At 47.1% G+C, this 22,909-nt stretch overlaps 1 protein-coding gene across 1 annotated transcript in view; it reads left to right on the top strand.

Annotated features, from left to right (window-relative positions):
- Window positions 1-22,909, top strand: part of ripk4 (receptor-interacting serine-threonine kinase 4) — a 61,576-nt gene that overhangs the window by 24,638 nt on the left and 14,029 nt on the right. Inside the window, exons 2-4 of the mRNA XM_086007214.1 lie at window positions 18,323-18,614; window positions 20,409-20,554; window positions 21,776-21,825. Coding sequence (XP_085863340.1) covers window positions 18,323-18,614; window positions 20,409-20,554; window positions 21,776-21,825 — 488 coding nt within the window. The remainder of the gene's footprint in view (window positions 1-18,322; window positions 18,615-20,408; window positions 20,555-21,775; window positions 21,826-22,909) is intronic.

Here is a 22,909-nt window from a genome sequence, read left to right as displayed (position 1 = left end):
CACATATGTCGCCCAATCTTCGACTTCATTGTCGAACGTAGAGATACTGCCACTCTTCGGCATCCCTGGGTGTGATTTAACTGTCAAAAATGGCGTCTCCTGCGCTTCCCCTTCTTCTCCGCTGGCACAAAATGGCGTCTCCCGCGCTTTCCTTCCTTCCCGCGCTTGCCCTTCTTCTCCGCTGCGGCTTCTAAAAATGGCGTCTCCCACGCTCTTCCTTCTTCTCCGCGGCTCAATGGCATCTCCCGCGCTCTACCTTCTTCTCCCCACGGACACTGTTCAGCCCTTGAGCCCTGGCTGTGCTCTGCGCGTTCTTTTTTTTTCTCTGTGCGCCTGTCCCGTTTCCGCCGCTCGGTCCTGAACCCGGCTGCTGCTTTACCCTCTCTCTCTCCGTTTTGTTTTTCCTCGACGCCGCTCGGTTTTCAACCCCCGGCTGCGCCCTGTGCGCTTCACCCTCTGTCTTCCTCCGTCGACGCTGCTCAGCTTTCTCTCCGCCGTCGGTCGGCTCCAGCCGCTGCTGTCCGGGAAGGGTCTGCGCTGTACCTGTCGTCAGTCTATTGCTGATCGTCGTGGCTGGGGAACCAAGCCCGGCTCTCCACAGCCTCCCCTGCGATGTTCACTCTCTGCCGGACGACTGGGCGGTTGCTCGTGGTCGACGCCCGTGTTTTTGGCCTCGACTTTCTTCCACCGCCCTCCCGGAGCGAATCCTCGAAGGGAAATGCAGAGTTGCAGGTAGATTCGAATCGACACTCGTCACCACTGTTAGATCCGTGATTCTGAGAGTATGATGTTTTTCAATAACCACACGGATGCTGTAACTGAACAATCAACAGATATTTACTGGAGTAGGGTAATCTCAAGACTGGGGTACAGAGGCATGCTCAAGGCTTATATACAGGTGTGGTCACTGCCAGTACTACAGTATACAGGAGCTGTAAAAGTAGTTCTCTCTTAAAGGTACATACACTACAAAGGCCCTTTAAAGGGTACAGAAGAGATTTACTAGAATGGTACCGGGATGAGGGACTTCAGTTACCTTGAAAGACTAGAGAAGCTGGGGTTGTTCTTAGAGTAGAGAACGTTATGGGGAGATTTTATAGAGGTGTTCAAAATCATGAAGGGTTTTGATAGAATAAATAAGGAGAAACTGTTTCCAGTGGCAGCACAGATGTGCGGGTTAGGATGATTGGCTATGATAAATTGACCCTTAGTGTTAGGGGGATTAAATACGTGGGGTTACAGGGATCAGGTGGGATATGTGTCGGTGCAGGCTCGATGGGCCGAAATGGCCTCTATCTGCACTGTGGTTCTGTGATTCTGTGAAAGTTTGGTAACCCGAGGACACAGATTTAAGGTAATTGGCAAAAGAACCAGAGGTGAGATGAGAATTTTTTCACGCAGCATGATCTGGAATGCACTGCCTGAAAGGATGGTGGAAACAGATTCAGTAATAGCTTTCAAATTGGATACATACTTGAAGGGGAAAAATTTACAGGGCTATGGGGAAATGGCAGTGGGAGTGGGACTAATTGGATCGTTCTTTCAAAGAGCTGGCACAGGTATGATGGGCTGAATGGCCTCCTAATTCAACCCCTTAAGCCTGTTCCGCCATTCAATGAGATCATGGCTGATCTGTATCCAAACTCCATCCACACGCCTTGGCTCCATATCCCTTAATACCCTCGGCTGGCAAAAATCTATCGATCTCAGATTTAAAATCATTAATCAAGCGCTTTTTGTGGGAGAGAGTTCCACACTTCTACCACCCTTTGCGTGAAGAGGTGTTTCCTAACTTCTCTCCTGAATGGCCTGGCTCTGATTCTAAGGTTATGTCCCCTCGTCCTAGACTCCCCCACCAGCAGAAAAAGTATCTCTCTCTACCCTATCGATTCCTCTCAAAATCCTAAAATCCCCAATCAAATCACCCCTTAAACTTTTATATTCCAGGGAATACAAGCCTAGTTTATGTAATCTCTTCTCATAATTTAACCCTTGGAGCCCTGGTAACATTCTGGTGAATCTGCTCTGCTCTCCTTCCACAGCCTATATATCCTTTCTAAGGTGTGGTGACCAGAGCTGTGCACAGCGCTCCAGATGTGGTCTAAGCAGGGCTTTGTACAGCTGTTGTTAAACTACCTCCCCTTTATATTTTAGCCCTCTAGTTATAAAGACTAATGTTCCATTAGCCTTTTTGATTATTTTTTGTACCTGAGTACTATATTTCAGTGATCTGTGTACGTGGACCCCTAAATCTCTTTGGACCGCCACTGTTCCTAGCTTTTCACCATTTAAAAAAATACACTGATCTATCCTTTCTTGTCCAAAATGGATGACTTCACACTTACCTGCGTTGAAATCCATCTGCCAGTTTTACCCACTCACTTAATCTATCAATGTCTCTGTAATTTTATGCTCCTGTCTACACTACTGACTATGCTGCCAATCTCTGCATCATCGGAAAACTTGGACATATGGCTCTCTATTATGTTATCTGAGTCATTAATAAATATAATGAATAGTTGAGGCTGCAGCACAGATCCTTGTGGGACACCACTAGTCACTTCCTTCCAATTCGAGTCCACACCCATTATCCCTACTCTCTGTCTTCTACCGCCTAACCAATCTCTTAACCAGGCCAATCATTTGCCTTCAATTCCATGAGCTTTAATTTTAGCTAACAGTCTCTTATGTGGAACTTTATTGAATGCCTTCTGGAAGTACATATAAACTGTGCTGCATGATTCTATGAAGAGGGCATAATCTTAAAGTTAGAGCCAGGCCATATAGGCGTGAAATCAGGAAGCACTTTTTCACACAAAGGGTGGTAGAAATCTGGAACACTCCTCCTCCAAAAGGCTGTGGATGATGGGTCAATTGAAGCTTTCAAGACTGAGGTCGATAGATTATTGTCAGGTAAGGGTATCAAGGGATATGCATCAAAAGGCGGGTAAATGGATTTGAGGTACAGATCAACATAGAAACATAGAAGATAGGAGCAGGAGTAGGCCATTCGGCCTCTCGAGCCTGCTCCGCCATTCAATGAGATTATGGCTGATCATCCAAATTCAGTACCCTGTCTTCTCCCCGTATCCCTTTAGCCTTAAGAAATATATCTAACTCCTTCTTGAATATATTTAATGAATTGGCCTCCACTGCCTTCTGTGGTAGAGAATTCCACAGGTTCACCACTCTCTGGGTGAAGAAATTCCTCCTCATTTCTGTCCTAAATGGCTTACCCCTTATCCTTAGACTGCCATGATATAATTGAATGGAGGAACAGGCTTGAGGGGCTGCATAGCCTACTCCCATTCCTACATTCATTCAACAGCCACACTTTTGACAGCAAATAACTAGTCAGTTGAAACCTTGCATATCAAAAAAATCCACTGAATGCATTGAATATACTTATAATGTCATAGGAAAATGTTACATTTCAAAAATTTTAAGCGTTGTAGAAGAGCATTTAAATGAAAGGATAGATCAGAGTATTTTTTTAAATGGTGAAAAGTTAGGAACAGTGGTGGTCCAAAGAGATTTAGGGGTCCACGTACACAGATCACTGAAATATAGTGCTCAGGTACAAAAAATAATCAAAAAGGCTAATCTTTATAACTAGAGGGCTAAGATATAAAGGGGAGGTAGTTTAACTACAGCTGTACAAAGCCCTGCTTAGACCACATCTGGAGCACTGTGCACAGCTCTGGTCACCACACCTTAGAAAGGATATATTGGCAAAAGAAGGTAAAGGTTTTCTTCAAGAGTCTGCTAAAGACTTCAATGGGCAAATTAACAGGTATTTAGGAAAGGGCACTCTGTTGTTCTTAGTGCTGTATTATCTATATGCGCACATACGAAAATGACAGACTGGTCCATTAAGCCTGCCCCACACAGTTGTGATGCTCCATGCATCACAATACTGACACTCCCCACCCCACCCATAGCCATGTAATCACTTGGGAAAAACAGATTTAAAAAACAGGCTAACTGGGTGGGGGGTTTGAAAAATTATTCTCTCATCCCCATAGGCGATCAAAACTAGTCCAGGAGATCACACTGGCTCTACGTTACAGGAAACCTGCCTTTTTGCATGAGGTGATGTCCGCCCCAGACAGAAACAGGTCCAGCTCTCGCTTGAATGAATTCAGCGAATCGACGTTCACCGTACGAGCTGGCAGCCTGTTCCACAGGTCCACTATTCTCTGGGGAAGAAGAACTGCCCAACATCCAACCTAGTTCTACCCTTACAGAGACTTGAGCACAAAAGTCTAGGCTGACACTCCAGTGCAGTGCTGAGGGACTGCTGCACTGTCATCTTTTGGATAACCGAGGCCTCGTCTGCTCTCTCAGGTGGACGAAAAAGCACTATTCGAAGAAGAGCAGGGGATCAACATCTTCGGAACAGATTATCTGGTCATTATCATATTGCTGTTTGTGGGACCTTGCTGTGCGCAAATTGGCTGCCGCGTTTCCTACATTACAACAGTGACTACACTTCAAAAAGTACTTCATTGGCTGTAAAGCGTTTTGGGACATCTTAAGGTCATGACAGGCGCTATATAAATGCAAATGTATCTTTCTTTTAGATCATAAAAATGACTGTCTTTTGCCTAAACCCTCTACTGGCTCAGCGACTAACTCTGTGAGAGAGAAAACCCCCATCTATAGGATTTCTTCAGCCAGCAGAATAGTGCCGATGCTGGAAATCGGAAATTAAAACAGAAAATGCTGGAAGCGCTCAGCAGATCAGACGGCATCTGTGGAGAGAGAAAGTTAGGGTTAACGTTTCATAGAATCATAGAATGGTTACAGCACGGAAGAAGGCCATTCGGCCCATCGAGCCCGTGCCGACTCTCAGCTAGTCCCACTCCCCCGCCCTTTCCCCGTAGCCCTGCAATTCTTTTTCCTTCAGATACTTATCCAACTCCCTTTTGAAAGAAAGGATTGAGTCTGCCTCCACCACCCTTTCAGGCAGTGCATTCTCGATCTTAACCACTCGCTGCGTAAAAAAGTTTTTTCTTCCGTCGCCTTTGGTTCTTTTGCCAATCACCTTAAATCTGTGTCCTCTGGTTCTTGACCCTTCTGCCAATTGGATGAGTTTCCCTCTATCTACTCTGTCCAGACCCCTCATGATTTTGAACACCTCTATCAAGTCTCCTCTCAATCTTCTCTGCTCCAAGGTGAACAGCCCCAACTTCTCCAGTCTATTAACGTAACTGAAGTCTCTCATCCCTGGAATCATTCTCGTAAATCTTTTCTGCACCTTCTCTAAGACCTTCACATCCTTCCTAAAGTGCGGTGCCCAGAATAGGACCCAGTACTCCAGTTGGGGCCGAACCAGTGTTTTATAAAGGGTCATCATAATTTCCACACTTTTGTACTCTATACCTCTATTTATGAAGCCCAGGATCCGATAAGCCTTTTTAACCGCTTTCTCAATCTTCCCTGCCACCTTCAATGATTTGTGCACATAAACCCCCAGGTCTCTCTGTTCGTGCACTCCCTTTAGGATTGTACCATTTAGTTTATATTTCCTCTCCTCATTCTCTCTACCAAAATGTATCACTTCACACTTTTATGCGTTAAATTTAATCTGCCACGTGTCCGCCCATTCCACCAGGCTGTCTATCTCTTCCTGAAGTCTATCACTCTCCTCCTCACTGTTCACTATTCTTCCAAGTTTTGTGTCATCTGCAAAACATAACAGCCCCGATTTTCGGGCAGCTGTCAGGCGGCTTTTCATGCGGCCGTGGTCCGAAAATCGCGGAAAAAGCGGGTCGGGACCCCCCCCCGCCTGATTCCCCGCCCCGTCCGACTTTCAGACCGCCGTTTCCGCGCGCCCCGCTTCAGTCCCGCCCGCCGCTGGCAGGACTGCTCGTCGGAGCACTAATCAACAATGATCACCTTGTTAAGGACGATTTTCCCGTGCCGTTGCGACTTTGGGGCTTTCCCCACCTGAAACCCGCCTGCAGGGAATCCCGCCGATGAGAGCTGGTGTGAAAACAGCTGGCTTGCTTGCTTGCAGCAGCAGGTCGCTGAGGGCTGAAGATATTTAAAGAGGCAGCATTTGCAGGCTGCAGGACCTTGTTGATCAAGGCTTGGGGGAACTATTTGAAGCCTTAGGAGCAGCTGCAGAAAGTTGGAGCCTCACACACTTCTTCAGTGTGAGCTCCTGGGAAGCCCCTCTCACCACCCTAACTCAGGACCTCCTCAACCGAGGCATCTGCTAGAAGCATGGGAGGCCTTTGGCACCTTCCCTTCCTGGCATTAGAGGATCTCCAACAGCAGAGGTGGCAGCAGCAGAACCAGGAACAGCAGGATGATTACCAGGAGCACCAGGCTGCTGCTTACTCACCTGAAGCTGCACAAGCCAGAAGGGGCCAGCGCTTGGAAGTGGCTTGAGAGCACCTTGCTGCGCTTTAGGGGGCCAGTGGGACCCGTTTCTGCACTGGCAGTCCTACTCAGAAGGACTTCCATGAAGATCTGGTTTCTCTGTTCAACAGATGGCCAATGCTCCTCAAGAGATGTCATTCTCTTATGAGCACTCACCATGTTTTCCGTATGCTGGCGAGTTATCTCCTCCATGGAGGTTGCCAACCTTTCCATGGTGCTGCGTTCATGCACCAATGACTCCACAAAGGCTCTGCTCATGGTCGCTATGGACTCCTCCATTCGCTCCACACTCGCAGCGACCCTGGAGACAAAACCTGCCAGAGACTCCTGCATCTGTGCATGGAGATCCATCACCTCTTCTCTTGTGGATGGACCCAGAGGCAGAGGGTCGAGATGCAGTGCAGCTGAGCTGAGCTGGCAGAGCCCTGCGCCCTCCGACGAGGACTCTCCACTGCTGTCCCTGTCTCCAGAATCTGCTGAGGCTCACTTGTGAGCTGTGAAACACCAGGTGACAACACTACTCTATGTCCCAAAGGTCCCCCCGAGGTGTGAGTGTCTGCGCTGGTGCTGGGTGCGCTTACTTCTGCTGACGCTGCACCCTCAGAGGTTGGAGCTTCCTCGGAGGAGTCTGGCTGCACAGCCTCTTCCTCCTCCGCAGTGAGGACGGGGGCTCTGGATGGTACTGTGGGGGAGTAAAGGAAGGAGTTAGAGATGTAATGCCAAGGTTCTTCTGGTGACTCCCAGCGAGTTGGCATCTGCTGACACCTGCATCCATGCAGCATTGGTCTCAGTGGGAGGCCTCTTCCTCCCTGACCTAGGGAAGAGGACCTCCCTGTGGGCCCTAACCCCATCCAATAATGCCTGCAGTGAAGCCTCGTCGAATTTGAAGGCAGCTCGGGGTCTGGCACTGGCCACAGCTGCTGCAGGCTCCTCTGCCATCCTGTATGGTTCATTTGGAAGCCTTCAGAGGATGCAGTGCTTGCTATGGACCTTGAAAGCACCACAAATGATGACATCATACTGTGGGGATTTCTGACTCAATTTAGACAATTAGCAAGGCTTCCCACATGCTGGGAATTAATTGGCCAATTGAGGGACAATTGCGTGGGGCTGGCTGACATTTTTTACGTGTGTCAGAAACCCCACATTCGGGGAAATCCGACCATTTCCCACACAAGCCGAAAATCGGGGCCTACCACTCTGTTACCGTTCCCTTTTGCACGAGGATTTCTTCACCCTTACTAGCAGAAATCTGGCCAATCAGGTCTCACCTGCAATAACACTCATTTTGCACTCATTGTGGTTTAATGGCCTCTTAACTAATTGAAGTAATGGCTGAGAATGTTAATCCTGCTCTGGGATAGCAGGAAATAAATTAAACATAGCATTGAAATTGCACAGCCTGATTAACTGACAACACTGTTTCTTTCATTTTGAAAGATAATTCTGTTACTGAGGTGCTGGACCCCAAGTATTTACTCTCATGTGTAATCAACGTCTGAGTTTCAAAATCAGAATCAAAGATGAAATAACAATTGGATAAATTTTACAATGTGTGTGCATCACCGGCTTGCGTAGGATGCAATTAAAACCATGGGCAATAATGCAAATATGCAAACTGTGGGTAGATGTCAGATGGACTGGTTGTCACACGAGCCAGAGTTGGCACTCAGTGGGCAGCACTCTTGCCTCTGAGTCAGAAGGTTGTGGGTTCAAGTCCCACTCCAGAGACTTGAGCACAAAAATCCCAGTGCGGTGCTGAGGGAGTGCTGCACTGTCAGAGGTGCCGTCTTTCGGATGAGATGTTAAACCGAGGCCCCGTCTGCGCTCTCAGGTGGATGTAAAAGATCCCATGGCACTATTTCGAACAAGAGCAGGGGAGTTATCCCCGGTGTCCTGGTCAATATTTATCCCTCAATCAATATCACATTACTGTTTGTGGGAGCTTGCTGTGTGCAAATTGGCTGCTGCGTTTCCTACATTACAACACTTCAAAAAGCACTTCATTGGCTGTAGAGGGCTTTGGGACATCCTAGAGGTTGTGAAAGGCACAATAGAATCATAGAAATTTACAGCACGGAGGGAGGCCATTCGGCCCATCATGTCCACGCCGGTCAACAAAGAGCTATCCAGCCTAATCCCACTCGCCAGCTCTTGGCCCGTAGCCTTGTAGGTCACAGCACTTCAAGTGCACATCCAACTTCTTTTTGAATGAGGTGAGAGTTTCTGCCTCTACCACCCTTTCAGGCAGTGAGTTCCAGACCCCCACCACACTCTGAGTGAAAAAAATTCCATTCAAATCCCCTCTAAACCTTCCACCATTTACTTTAAATCTATGCCCCCTGGTTATTGACCCCTCTACCAAGGGAAACAGTTCCTTCCTATCCACTCTATCCCGGCCCCTCATAATTTTATACACCTCAATTAAATCTCCCCTCAGCCTCCTCTGTTCCAAAGAAAGCAACCCCAGCCTATCCAATCTTTCCTCATAGCTAAAATTCTCCAGCCCAGGCAACATCCTCGTAAATCTCCTTTGCACCCTCTCTAGTGCAATCACATCCTTCCTGTAATGTGGTGACCGGAACTGCACGCAGTATTCGAGCTGTGGCCTAACTAGTGTTTTATACAGTTCACGTATAACCTCCCTGCTCTTATATTCTGTGCCTCGGCGAATAAAGACAAGTATCCCGTATGCCTTCTTAACCTCCTTATCTAGAAATGCAAGTCTTTCTTTTTTCTTTAAAGGGGAGATGAGATGCAACATAGCAACCCTTTTGCCACCTCGCCTGTGATTGGTTACCTCAGTGCAAATCAGCGATCAAGCTCGGAACGTTCATGCTTTGTCTGGCTCACTCCTACACCGGCGGTGCTGTTGCCAACTGAGCCATGGTGGATCCAAGTTTTTCGAACACTAGTTGATGTATGCAAACTGGGAACCTGAGTCACTCGAGCAGTTTGCATTAAGGAACAGCAGCCAAAGTTTAATGGGGATGAGTGTGAGATTAGGCAAGTCGGAACAGGAAGCATCGATATATATCAGTGGGTGGATTCTTCACATTAAACTTGTGTGCGTGACTGCTGTTGATTGTAGTAGCTGGTAATCAAAAAGCCAATTAGATGCAATTTAGTCGAGGATTCTGCAAAGCTACTGTTGTGCCGATGGCAATAATTTTGTGTGGGCAAAACGTGTGTGTACTTGGTCCTGTGCCAAAGTTTAAGTGCTGTTTTCTAATGGGGAGGTGCTTTTATAAATACAGGAGTGGAGTTGACGGGTGATGTGAGGGTTTGCGGCTGTCGACTGCACTCAAGTCGAGTCTAAACGCCTGATGTTTAACAACAACAACTTGCATTTATATAGCGCCTTTAACGTAGTAAAACATCCCACGGCGCTTCACAGGAGCGATTATCAAACGAAATTTGTCACCGAGCCACACATAAAGAGATATTAGGACAGATGACCAAAAGCTTGGTCAAAGAGGTAGGTTTTAAGGAGCGTCTTAAAGGAGGAGAGAGAAGCGGCGAGGTTCAGGGAGGGAATTCCAGACCTTGGGGCCTAGGGTGCGGCAGGCATGGCCACCAATTGTGTGTGGACAAAAAATGAGTGTACTTGCCCCTGTTTTACGCACACAAGTTTAAGGGTCTGTGTACTGCACCGTGGTACCCAACATGAATGGCAGCTGGCTGAAATCTAAAAGGCGGGGGTGTTGGGCGGGCCATGGCGGGGCTACACATGGAGGTTGCTGTCTCCGGAGAGGAGCAGTGGAAAATTGTCAATGTCAAAGTTGTTAGACCCCAGCCAAGCAAGTGCGCTTCCAGAAGCAAGGTGGCACTGGGCCAATCAAGTTGCTGCTATCCAAAAGTTGAAACCCACCATGCCCACCAAAATTTAAAAATAGCTCCGTGTCATTCAATAACACGAGTCACGCCATGTTCTATGACTATCCACGTAGGTGATGCACTCTGTCGTCACAAGTTAGATAAAGTTGAGGAAGGCCATTCATCCGTCAGTATTACTGGAACGACTGCACGTGCGGTCTAAAGTCACGATTTTCAGCTTTTATCATTCTGGCCAGGACACCGGCGATAACTCCCCTGCTCTTCTTTGAAAAGTGCCGTGGGATTACAAAGTTCCCCTGCTATTGGTGAAGGGAGGGACGGGAGGTCCATCAGTGTGAAAATCACATACTGGTCCATCAGGGCCAGAGAATTCTGATTTACAATACTGGGTTCTAATGGCATTTACATTAGGTGGTTAAGGTATTCTGCTCCCAGAAGCAGGGAACGCAATCACCTCTTGAGGCACGTGTGATGCCCTATATGTATATAGCACAGCATTGCCTCCGAATTTAAAATGGGGCATGAAGGGCTTGTCAGATACAGAGCAGGATTGCAACTTTCTTTCACTATTGCAAAGTAAGCATTCTCCATGGCTGCTTTAACCTGTCCTGTGTGGGTTGGGGCAGAAGCAGCTCACGTTGTCCGTCACTAGTTGTCCTGAGAAGATGCTGGTGGGCCTTCTCCTTGGATCGCAGCAGTCCCGGTGCTCCATGAATGGGAATTTCCAGGATTGTGACCCAGCAACGATGAAGGAATGGTGATATATGTCCAAGTCAGGTTGGTGTGTGACTTGGAGGGGATGATGTCCCCATGACATTCCTATCATGTTAGGTCGCTGTTTAGTGTGATTCAAAAGTGTTGACCAAGAAAAAACAGCACACGATACGTTGCTTTTGTAGGGCTGTTCCTAGATGACCAAATCATCTTTTCAATTTTCTCCCCTCTGTACTGAAGTGTTGACTCCTGCCGGTGTAGGGTTCTATAGGTGCTGGCAGTCAGGCTGCCTATTTTTCAAATGTGAGGCCTAGCTTTTCTTCCATTATCCCATCCCAAAATTGAGTGGCACAACAGAGCAAATCAGGCAGCAAGGCCTATTGCCATCACACCGCCCTGACCTGAACTTCCCTCCTCTGCTGGACATCTCTTCCCTGCCCGCCACATGCAAATGAGAAAAAGTTAAAGACCATGAGCAATACAATTCATTAAATGGTCGGAAAATTATAGCTTACAATAGTAAACTAGTCCTCTTCACAACTGGGTCTTGGTAAGTTAATGATTGTGCGCACAGTGTTTAAACACTGATAATAATTGTGTGCTGTCAACAAGCCAATAAATTACATAATCTGGCAACGGGAAAAGACCGAGATTGTCACTCTGCTCTCTGGGAAAATGCCTATTGAAAATCAGGTGCTGACTGTGGTTTGATGAGAGCAGGTTATGGGAAGTGGTGTGTAATATGAGCACTAAACTGGATATGCCTTCTTAAAAGAAGATGGAAAATTAAGTTGGCCTCTGAATAAAAGGAGCCGGGATATTGTGTGAACATAAAAGGACATTTTTCTTGGGAGGATTCAGCATTCACTCTCTGACAACTGAAAGACTCGAATGTTCACAGAAATGTCCATCTTTGTCTAAAATCTGAGGTACAAGTCATGGGGTATAAGATGTGGGCTTTCCAGCTGAAGTCGAAGGTTAACTTTCAGGAGCAGGAAGCCTGGCTTATTTATGGCTCCCTAGCCCAAGGGTGCTGGGGCGAGTGGCAGATTCAGGCGAGATGTGCTAACTAAACACAGAAACAGGGATATGTCCTAGCATCTGCCTGGTTGATATGCCTCAATTTCACACAAGGCAGTCCGTTTATCAAATAGGCCATTAGTGGAAGTCATGTGTAGGAAGTAAACGTTTATGTGAGGTATATGTACATTTTGTCTGTGATGTTCCTTGATATTCAGCCTTAAAGGAAACCACTGCTTTGTGTGGTGGTGGGGTAGGGGACGCACAAAGTAGGAGGTTAAAGCACTTTCAATGTAAAGTACCCATGGGGAAGTAGAACTTGTTGCACTCTGTGATAGTTCCCTCTACAGTGATGTTGTAACGTTCCTTAGCTTTAGCCTCGGAAGACTAGCTCCCAATGTGACATTTCCATTTCCCTCAGCAGTCATTCTTGTGGCCTCTCTGAACGTGATCACTAATCTGCAGCCAATTTGTGCTATACAGGTAGACTATCCCTTATCCGAACTTCCGAACACCTCTAAAAACCGAAAGTTTTTTCGTTCAGCGTAAGTCATGCGCACGACATGACCAGAGTGGCGCACGACTTACGCTGAGCAGGGCAGAGGGTCACAGAGTTCCCTCCTGGGTAGGAGATTGCAGGCCGAGCCGGGCAGTGTGAAGGAGATACCGGGAGAGTGAACCCAACAATACAACGGCCCGTCCGATATTCTTTTCTCCACCCCCCACCCGACCCGACCCGTCCGATATTCTTTTCTCCCCCCTCCCACCCGACCCGACCCCCCCGACCCGAACCGCAGCCCGCCCGATATTCTTTTCTCCCCCCCGACCCCCGACCCCCCCCGCCGACCCCCCCACGACCCCCACCCCGACCCCCACTGCCGACCCCCGACCCCCCGCCGACCCCACCCCCGACCCCCCGCCGACCCCCACCCCCCGCCGACCCCCACCCCCTGCTGACCCCCACCCCCGACAAATTTCCCAGTCTTATAAAATACCTTCTGAAATCCGAAAAATTCCGAAAACCGAAATTCAGCTGGTCCCAAGGCTTTCAGATGAGGGATAGTGTACCTGTATTATGCAGCGTTGGCTGGGAGCCTGGGTCCAGCAGGAATTGTGGTGAGATGACTTCAAAGTCATTATCCCTAGTAGGTCCCTTACAGCCATAAGAGAAAAGAGCTTTTGGCTTCTTGATCCAGTTTGGGTTGAATTAAAATCCAGCAATAGTTTATATTCTTTTTGTTCTCCTGTAAATGTTATGCTCATCCAGGTAAGGCATGTCGGTGCTGGACCATGGGAAGCTTTCAATGTCGGATATCCTGTGTCAGCATCATAAACTCCGAGGTCAGGTTAGATAGAGAGTAAAGCTCCCTCAACTCTGCCCAAACTATGCTCTTTAGCCCAACCTTCAGAAGGGCACCTGTATGACATTTCTCTCTATTACTACACCAGTCAACCTGTGGCCTTTCTGATTTGAGTCTGCTAATTTAGTGGAAGACGAGGGTCCGTTTGTTCTGAGGTGCCCACATGGACCGAAACTGCCCGATCTCATTTCACACAGGACCCTTGCCACCAGCAGTCAAGAAACCTTTATTCCACCATTCTGGTCTGGATATGAACCCAGGTCCCACAGGTGGAATGACTATTACAAAAGCAAAATACCGGGGATGCTGGAACTCTGAAATTAAAACAGCAAATGCTGGAAATACTCAGCGGGTCCGGCAGCATCTGTGGCGAGAGAAACAGAGTTAACGTTTCAGGTCGATGACCTTTCATCAGAACTGGAAAAATGTTAGAAAAAAAAGGAAGGTCTGTGACAGGGTGGAAGGCAGGAGTGATTAAATGACAAAAGGGATGATGGTGCAAGGCATAAGGGGATGGTAATGGGATAAGTAAAGAAACAAAAGATGGTGTAGAAGAGGTGTAAATGGGAATGGCAGAATCATCAACAGCTGCCAGCTGAAAAAATGGAGGCAAAGGCTGTGCTAGGTGAAAAAGCTAAGATGCGGTTGGACATAGATGGTCCCGTTCTCTTTGGAACGTGATGGTGATTGGGACTATGGACTTGTCACCTGTAGATTGCAGCAGAGTTGAACTGTATGCTCCATAAAATTGGCTTAACATGCTGGAGTTTAACTCACATGCCTTTAAAAGGGGGAGGAAAAGTCTCTGAGCTTTACCTTTGTTTGAGGTTTGACATGTTGGGATGTTGAGAATGGGGACGACATTGGGATCCTTATTTTTTGCAGTTGCAGATTTTTGAACTGTTTCAAAAGAGCGCATCATAAATGTTGTTGTGATCATTCTTTGTCAGTATATTATTTGTGTGCAAAACAAGGCACTTGCATCCCCTTATTAGCAATAAATGGCGCATTCATGGTTAAAAGCTACCCGCATTACAGCAAGCAACACCGTTAATGTTGCAAGGGAATGACTGCAACATTATTCCCATTATTTCCTGAAATGAATAGCCCTGCCAATCCCACAGAACAGGTTTGAGTACAAGATGCCAAAGGCGCACAGATTTCTGTACTGACACACCTGATGATGATGAGATTAATTTATTGGACTCATTTTTGCCCAGAGTGCTGAGTTGCAGTTGTTATGAATGTTTGTTTTTGTTTAATGTGGCAATATTTCTCTTGGAGATTTGACTTCCCTTCCTCTGGCTCCAGACAGTCTCTGTATTATCTCTACTATAGACACAGTTCTTGCTTTTTAGTTTATCTCCAAGGTGTCATTCATGTGTGAAGGTATGTTGTGAAGATCAGAGTCTTTATAAACAAGAGTTATGCAATTCCGTGCTTGCACAAATTACTTTTGACCCAACGGGTCAACTCTTTGGATGACCATTTCATGGGTGCCGGCCATTCTGTGACCTCTTACCCAAGTAAGCATCTTCAGGTACGGTCCTAGACTGGTAGTGTCAGCAGAATCCGTGTGAGGAGCGTTGCGGTAGAGTCCAATTTTGACCGTACCCAAAGTCCAGACAGGCACTTTGCAGTAGGGGCGGCCAGATAGTGACCAGGATCTTGGTGGCTTTCCCTTTCATTTCCCCACCGCCCCCCCCCCCCCCCAAATCAGAGGTAAAGGAGCCAATTGTGGCATTCCAGTCGATGCTCCCACACTTACCGAGGATAGAATGTGGAACTTTCTGCTCAGCGTGGCTCAGTTCTAAACGGAGCGGTACTTTACCCAGTAAACCATTAGTTATGTTTACTATAGCAGAATTTTTTTCACACCAGCCAAAGTACGGTAGCATAGTGGTTATGTTACTGGACTAGTAATCCAGAGGCCTAGACTAATGATCCAAGTGGTGTGAGTTCAAATCCTGCCACTGGGGAAATTAAATTCAGTTAATTAAATAAATCTGGAATTAAAAACTAGTATCAGTAATGGTGACCATGAAACTACCGAATTGTCGTAAAAACCCACTGGTTCACTAATGTCCTTCAGGGAAGGAAATCTGCCGTCCTTATCCGGTCTGGCCTATATGTGACTCCAGACCCACAGCAATGTGGTTGACCCTTAACTGCCCTCTGCGGTTCAAGAAGGCAGCTCACCACCACCTTCTCAAGGGCAATTAGGAATGGGCAATAAATGCCAACCTTGCCAGCGACGCCCACATCCCATGAACGAATATTAAAAAAAAGGTCCGGTTCAATCCTCGGCCTAGCCTGTATTAGTTCATTTAGTGTGGGGCTGGGGGAGTGGGGCACTACAACTAGCCTCAGCAAATCCATTCAGGACATGGGGGTAATCAACTCCCGCACATATTCTCTCTCCAGTGACCGCTGCTGGAAAGTGTGAACATGAGGTGGGGCGGGAGTAGACTTTGCTGTGGAGCCCCACTTAGGAACAGGAGGAGGCCATTCAGCCCCTCGAACCTGCTCCGTCATTCAATTGGATCATGGCTGATCTGTATCTTCCCTCCATTTTCCCACCTTCGTTCCATATCTCTTAATACCCTTACCTAACAAAAATCTATCAATCTCTGTTTTGAAATTTTCAATTGACCCCCAGCCTCAACAGCTATTTGAGAGAGTTCCAGATTTCCACTACCCTTTGTGTGAAGAAGTGCTTCCTGACATCGCCCCTGAATGGTCTGGCTCTAATTTTAAGATTATGCCCCCCTTGTTCTGGACTTCCTCACCAGATGAAATAGTTTCTCTCTTATCTACCCTATCAACTCCTTCAATCATCTTAAACACCTCAATTAGATTATCCCTTAATCTTCTATACACGAGGGAATACAAGCCTAGTTTATGCAACCTGCCCTCATAATTTAACCCTTTTTGCCCCAGTATCATTCTGGTGAATCTGCGCTGCAACACTCCTCAAGGGTAATATATCCTGTGGAATACCCTGTTGATATTTACTGTCTCGGCTACAACTTGGTTGAATTATTTGCATCTAATTCCAAATGAACCAAAACCAGGTAAATTGGGAAAAGTACAACCCAAAGTAAACCAGTTTGCATCGATTTCTATCTGGTTTTGTACATACAAACAATGATGGACAGGTAAAGCCCCTCTGGTCCATCGAGCCTGTACCACACAATTGCAATGCCTTGTGTATCACAACATATACACTCCACCCCACCCGACACGTAAGTACCTGGGAGAGGCAAAAAAAAGATTAAAGGCCAATTTGGGGAAAAAAATCTGGGAAATTCCCCTCTGACCCATGTAGGCAATGAAAACTAATCCAGGAGATCGCTCTGGCCCTGATAATTCCCTGCAGTACCCACCTTCTGTAAGAGGTGATCTCCGCCCCAGCCAGAAACAGGTCCAGCTCTCGCTTGAAGGAATTCAGCGAATCAGCCTCAACCGCACGAGACAGCAGCCTGTTCCAGAGGCCCACTATTCTCGGGGAAAAGAACCGCCTCCTGACATCTAACCGAGATCCGGCCTTACACAACTTAAATTTGTGACCCCCGGTCCTCCCCAACCTATTTAAGAGGAACAAACTGTCAACTGGAACACAATCTATTCCCTTCTACACTTCTCTAAAGTGTAGAGTCCCAACTCTTTTAGCCTATCTTGATAACTGAGATGCTTTAGACTGGGAATTAGTCTAGTGGCTCCTCCTCTGCACTCTTTCCAAAGCCTCAATATCACCCACCATGTGAGACGACCAAAACTGGACCCAGTATTCCAAGTGCGGCCTGACTAAGGTCTTGTACAAGGACAAAACAGTATGCCTCGTCTTATACTTAATTGTCCTATGGCTACACCTCACCGCCCTATTTTCTCTAGCTATCAATTCACGGCATTGCTCATGTATCTTTAAGGATGTATGCACTAGAATGCCCAAAGCTCTTTCTATTTCTTTAATGCTTTTCCCTGAAGGGTGTATGAATGTTGAACATTTGCCCTGCCCACATGCATAACACTGCACTTATCTACGTTATACATCATTTTCCAGTCATGAGCCCAATCTCCCAACACATTAAGATCTGCCTGAAGCAGACGAGCATCATCTACAGTCCTGACACTCGCACAGATCTTGGTATCATCTGCAAATTTGCAGATCGTCCCCCCCCCCCCAACACCTACATCCAGATTCATTAATAAAAATAGTAAAGAGCAACGGTCCCAACACTGATCCCTGTGGGCCACCACTGGTGACCGGTCTCCAAACAGATCCAAATCCATCTAGAACTACTTTTTGCCTACGTCCTGCCAGCCAGTTCTCAATCCAGCTCAATATATTACCACTAATACCAAAGGCTTCAATCTTACAGAGAAGCCTCTTGTTCAGTACCTTATCAAAAGCTTTTTGGAAGTCTAAGTAGACAATGTTTACTGGACTTCCCTCATCCACCAACTTTGTAACTTACAAATTAGATTTGTAAGACATGACCTTTTTATGAAAGCTAAATAACGCGGATGCTGGAAATCTGAAATAAAAACAGAAAATGCTGGAAATACTCAGCAGGTCAGGCAGGAGCTGTGGAGAGAGAAACAGAGTCAACGTTTCAGGTCGATGACCCTTCGTCAGAACATTAACTCTTTCTCTCTCCACAGATGCTGCCTGACCTGCTGAGTATTTCCAGCATTTTCTGTTTTTATTTCAGATTTCCAGCATCTGCGGTATTTTGCTTTTGTATTAAATTCTAATAGTTGAGCATCATCTTCAAGGGTGAAGACTGATGCAAAGTACTCATTTAATATTTCCGCCATACCCAATGAGTCCTTTGTAGCCTGTTCTTGAACTTCCTTCAATGGCTTTGAAGTTCATTTCTTGGTCCAAAACAGGTGCCTGGTTGCTAAGGTCACCATGTTTTCTATCACGTCTCTTCCATGTGCTACTCAAAACAGCAGATCGGAATCATAGATTGTTTTCTTCTTTTGTTTTGCAGAGAGAATGCAGAGCTGCTGGAAGAAGCCAAGAAGATGGAAATGGCAAAATTCCGTTACATACTCCCAGTGTATGGGATCTGCAAGGATCCAGTGGGACTGGTCATGGAGTACATGGAGACCGGTTCTCTGGAAAAACTGCTGGCCTCAGAACTGTTACCATGGGAACTACGTTTCCGTATCATCCACGAGACGGCGGTGGGCATGAATTTTCTTCACTGCATGTCCCCGCCCCTACTGCACCTGGATCTGAAGCCTGCAAACATACTGCTGGACGCACACCATCATGTCAAGGTAAGTGCCGAAACCCGAACAGAATAGTCCTCTTTTCTGCTTTTGTATAGCTTTTGATTTTCTTCATTCTCCCTGCTCCTGCCACGTAACCTAATCACATTCTCCCACCTCCCACTGTGTTATCCAATCCCATTCTCCCTCCTCCCGCTGTGTTATCCAATCCCACTCTCCCTCCTCCTGCTGTGTTATCCAATCCCATTCTCCTGTCTCTCACTGTGTTATCCAATCCCATTCGCCCTCCTCCCGCTGTGTTATCCAATCCCACTCTCCCTCCTCCCGCTGTGTTATCCAATCCCACTCTCCCTCCTCCCGCTGTGTTATCCAATCCCATTCTCCCTCCTCCCACTATGTAATCCAATCCCATTCTCCCTCCTCCCGCTGTGTAATCCAATCCCATTCTCCCTCCTCCCGCTGTGTTACCCAATCCCATTCTCCCTCCTCCCGCTGTGCAATCCAATCCCATTCTCCCTCCTCCTGCTGTGTTATCCAATTCCATTCTCCCTCCTCCCGCTGTTATCCAATCCCATTCTCCCTCCTCCTGCTGTGTAATCCAATCCCATTCTCCCTCCTCCCGCTGTGTAATCCAATCCCATTCTCCCCCCTCCCGCTGTGTTATCCAATCCCATTCTACCTCCTCCCGCTGTGTAATCCAATCCCATTCTCCCTCCTCCCGCTGTGTTATCCAATCCCATTCTCCCTCCTCCCGCTGTGTTATCCAATCCCATTCTCCCTCCTCCCGCTGTGTAATCCAATCCCATTCTCCCTCCTCCTGCTGTGTTATCCAATCCCATTCTCCCTCCTCCTGCTGTGTTATCCAATCCCATTCTCCCTCCTCCCGCTGTGTAATCCAATGCCATACATCATTCCACAGACAACTGGAGGCAGCCATCTATCTGCTCAATGTGATTGTGGTCTCTAACTGGTTGGTGTACGAGATTCCCTCTCCAGTGGCCTGGTCTCTGCTCAGTGCTTTCCCCAGTGATAAAGCTGAGATTGAGAAAATGCTCTGTGAGAAATCGTTGGTTTGAATTATATAGCACAAGAAGGAGGCCATTCGGCCCATCGTGCCTGTGCCGGCTCTTTGAAGGAGTTATCCAATTAGTCTCACTCCCCCTGCTCTTTCCCCATACAAAATTTTCCTCTTCAAGTACATATCCAATTATGTATTTGAAAGTTACTATTGAATCTGCTTCCACCACCCTTTCAGGCAGTGCATTCCAGATCATAACAACTCGCTGCGTAAAAAGAATTCTCCTCATCTCCCCACTGGTTCTTTTGCTAATTATCTTAAATCTGTGTCCTTTGGTTACCAGTGGAAACAGTTCCTCCTTATTTACTCGATCAAAACCCCTCAGAATTTTGAACACCTCCATTAAATCTCCCCTTAAGTTTCTCTGCTCTCAGGCGAACAATCCCAGCCTCTCTAGTCCCATCTGAGTCCTCGAATTCTGTGGCATAATGTGTTGAAGCACCAACCACCAGCATTGCCACTTGAAAATGTTTTGTAGAGCCTTTCAATTTCCCATCAAAAGAATTTTTAAAAAAATTCCTGAGGGGAAACAGAATAAAGAGCAGATGGCAGTAAAACAGTCGAGAGAATGAGCCAATCTTCTCACCCGCTCAGCTGTGAGAAAGGGTTAATGATGATAATTATATAATACTCTCCGTTTAATATTGATTATGGAAAAGTTGACCTGAGCTTGCTGCTGTAGGAATGCCAAGTACTTTTATTCAGCTTTCATGAAATCTGTAAGTGGTTTGTGATGTTGTACATTGAACCTTTTCTCTGCATAGATCTCAGACTTTGGGTTGGCGAGGTGGAATGGATTGTCTAACACGCAAGACATCAGTATGGACGGTTTCTGTGGTACAATCGCATACCTGCCTCCAGAACGTTTACGGCAGAAGAGGAACTCTGACATTAAGCATGACGTATACAGGTGAGACACTTTCCCCTTCACCCTTAATGAAGGCTGGTGTAATAACTGGTCACACAGAAATTGCCGCAGGTGGAAAAAGATGGCTGGCAGTGCTGGCACTTTGTGTTAGGGCCATCATTTTGTTCTGGCTGTAGGTGAGTCAAGCACATGTGGCTTTTCCACAGTGCTATCCTGTACAGGTCCTCTACCAACAGAAGATTATCTAAAAAGATCCTAACTGTTTCCAGCGGTCTGGAATGGTCCTTAGCAAATCTCAGCACAAATTCCCTGGCCGGGGTTGGGGGCGGTTTTCTCAGCTAACAACGGGGTCAATTTTATTAAGTAACTGCCCTTGTTTCCAGCAGCTGTCTTGTTAGACCAGTGGAAATTAAAAACTGTGGGGTAAAAATTGGGTAACGCCCCCCTTGGGGCACTGCCTTTGCCGGCGCTCCGATAAAGTTAGCGCCCCCGCGGCCGATTTTCCCAGGTAGCGCCCCGAGAGGGAGGAGGGGCGCCACTGGAAGCGCCCCGCATCCCTCTTGGGGCGCTGCGAGCCACGTTGCGCCACGGTACTGCAGGCCTTCCTCCCCTTATTAAAGGGGAGGGGCCTGGCACAGCACGACCCGGTGCCCAGCTGGGCCACCAGGGATCAGGAGTGCCGGCAAACGAGCCCGGCACTCAAGAGGAGAACAGCTGGCACCCCGCGGGGGGGCTTCACGGGGGCCGGGGGGCAGCAACGCGGGCAGGTGGTCAACAAAAATGGCCGCCCGCCTCCTCCCTTTAACTAGCGCCAGCTCGGCAGCAGGTAGGCCCCCTTGACCCCAGCGGACATAGCATCCGGCGGTAAGTCAGGGGGGCACCACCCAATATTACAGCCGGGGCGCGAGCGGGGCACTGCTCACGGCGATGATGTCATCGCCGCTGCTAACCTCCCGCTGAATTTCGCGGGAGGTGTTAGTGGCGTTGCGCCCAGGCGCTAGTTGATTTGCCCTCTTAGGGCACTAACGGGAGGTGCAAATCAACCGAATTTAGCCCCCTGAGCACTGATGCTTGGGAAGATTTTCTGATAAGATATCAGAAGTGCTGGTGCAGCTAGCAGGAAGTGTTGCTATTCCCCCTGCTCTGTTCAAAAGAGAGGAAGTTAATCTCCACTTGTAGCTTTGCTCGGTGCCAAATTCTTCTTTGACAGTTCTCTTAAAGATATTTCAAACGGCTCTCCAATTGTTTCTTTTCTTCTTGCAGCTTTTCAATCGTCATCTGGGGGATTTTAACACAGAAGAAGCCTTTTGCAGGTACGTTCCGCGAGAGCTTCCCTTTTTCCACAGATGTACCTGAGCTTGAAAGAGCCTTGCTCCAGTGATGCGGGCACATCCTGTTTTTAAAAAAACATAAATTTCAATGAAATAAACCATGTTGTTTATGTAAAAGACAGATTGCCATCTTTGAGTGGAAAGGTTCTTTCTCATTATCTGGGATCTGTGCTGTGTCTGATGACGCCTCCTTTCTTTCCATTAACTCTGAAAGAGATTCTGTTCTGACTCCTGTTTCGTTTCCTCCTTCATAACAATAAGCTTCTCCGCTCTGTATTCGGTCTTTTGCTGCGGTTTCCACTCTACCTTTGCCAACTGTCTTCTGAGCGCACACAACCTTCATTCCTCTTACAATCCCGATACTTTTCTTACTATTGGAATGTGGGCAATCATTCCTATCTAGTCTTCCTGAGAAGGTGATGGTGGCCTTGTTCTTGGTAGCAATTGTTTTTACAACGCAGTAGCTTGCTAGCCCACTTGAAAGGCCATTAAGCATCAACCACATGGTGTGGGATTGGAGTCACATATAGGCCAGAGCGGGGAGGAGTGCCAGATTTCCTAACGGTTGGGCTTTAATGACAATTCACCAATTTTCATGGTCAATTTTGTTCTTTGCCATCTCATAAATTATCAACTTTATTGACTTTCACAACTTCCCACAACCCGAGTTGCTAGTCCAACACTAAAGAACCCTACACTACTGTACAATTTTCCTGAATCACTACATCTTGATCTTCTGGGAATAAAGGGATACGAGAACAAAGCAGGCACGTGGGATTAGGACAACTGCTCGTGTGAAGGCTAAACACCAATACCAAGCAGTTCGGCCAAATGGCCGGTTCTGTGTTGTAAATTCCTTAATTCCTCATGCCTTTCAAAAAAAGTTATAGAAATATTCCTTCTTTCAACTCTACAAAGTCCTGTCTCTCGCAAGTCCTGCCAACAGCTCCCACCTCATGCCCTTGTCAAATCCACCCTTACTTCCTCATCAATTGACATTCTTAGCCTCACAATCTTCTTTTATCTAAAATGGAATTCTCATATCTCCTCTATTACTAAAGGGCCA

The sequence above is a fragment of the Somniosus microcephalus genome, chromosome 14, assembly GCF_052327205.1.
Source record: "Somniosus microcephalus isolate GS21.2 chromosome 14, FLI_Smic_1.0, whole genome shotgun sequence".
NCBI classification, from domain to species: Eukaryota; Metazoa; Chordata; class Chondrichthyes; order Squaliformes; family Somniosidae; genus Somniosus; species Somniosus microcephalus.
The sequence above is the reverse complement of the archived record's forward strand: the minus strand, read 5'-3'. Positions and strand labels throughout refer to the sequence as shown.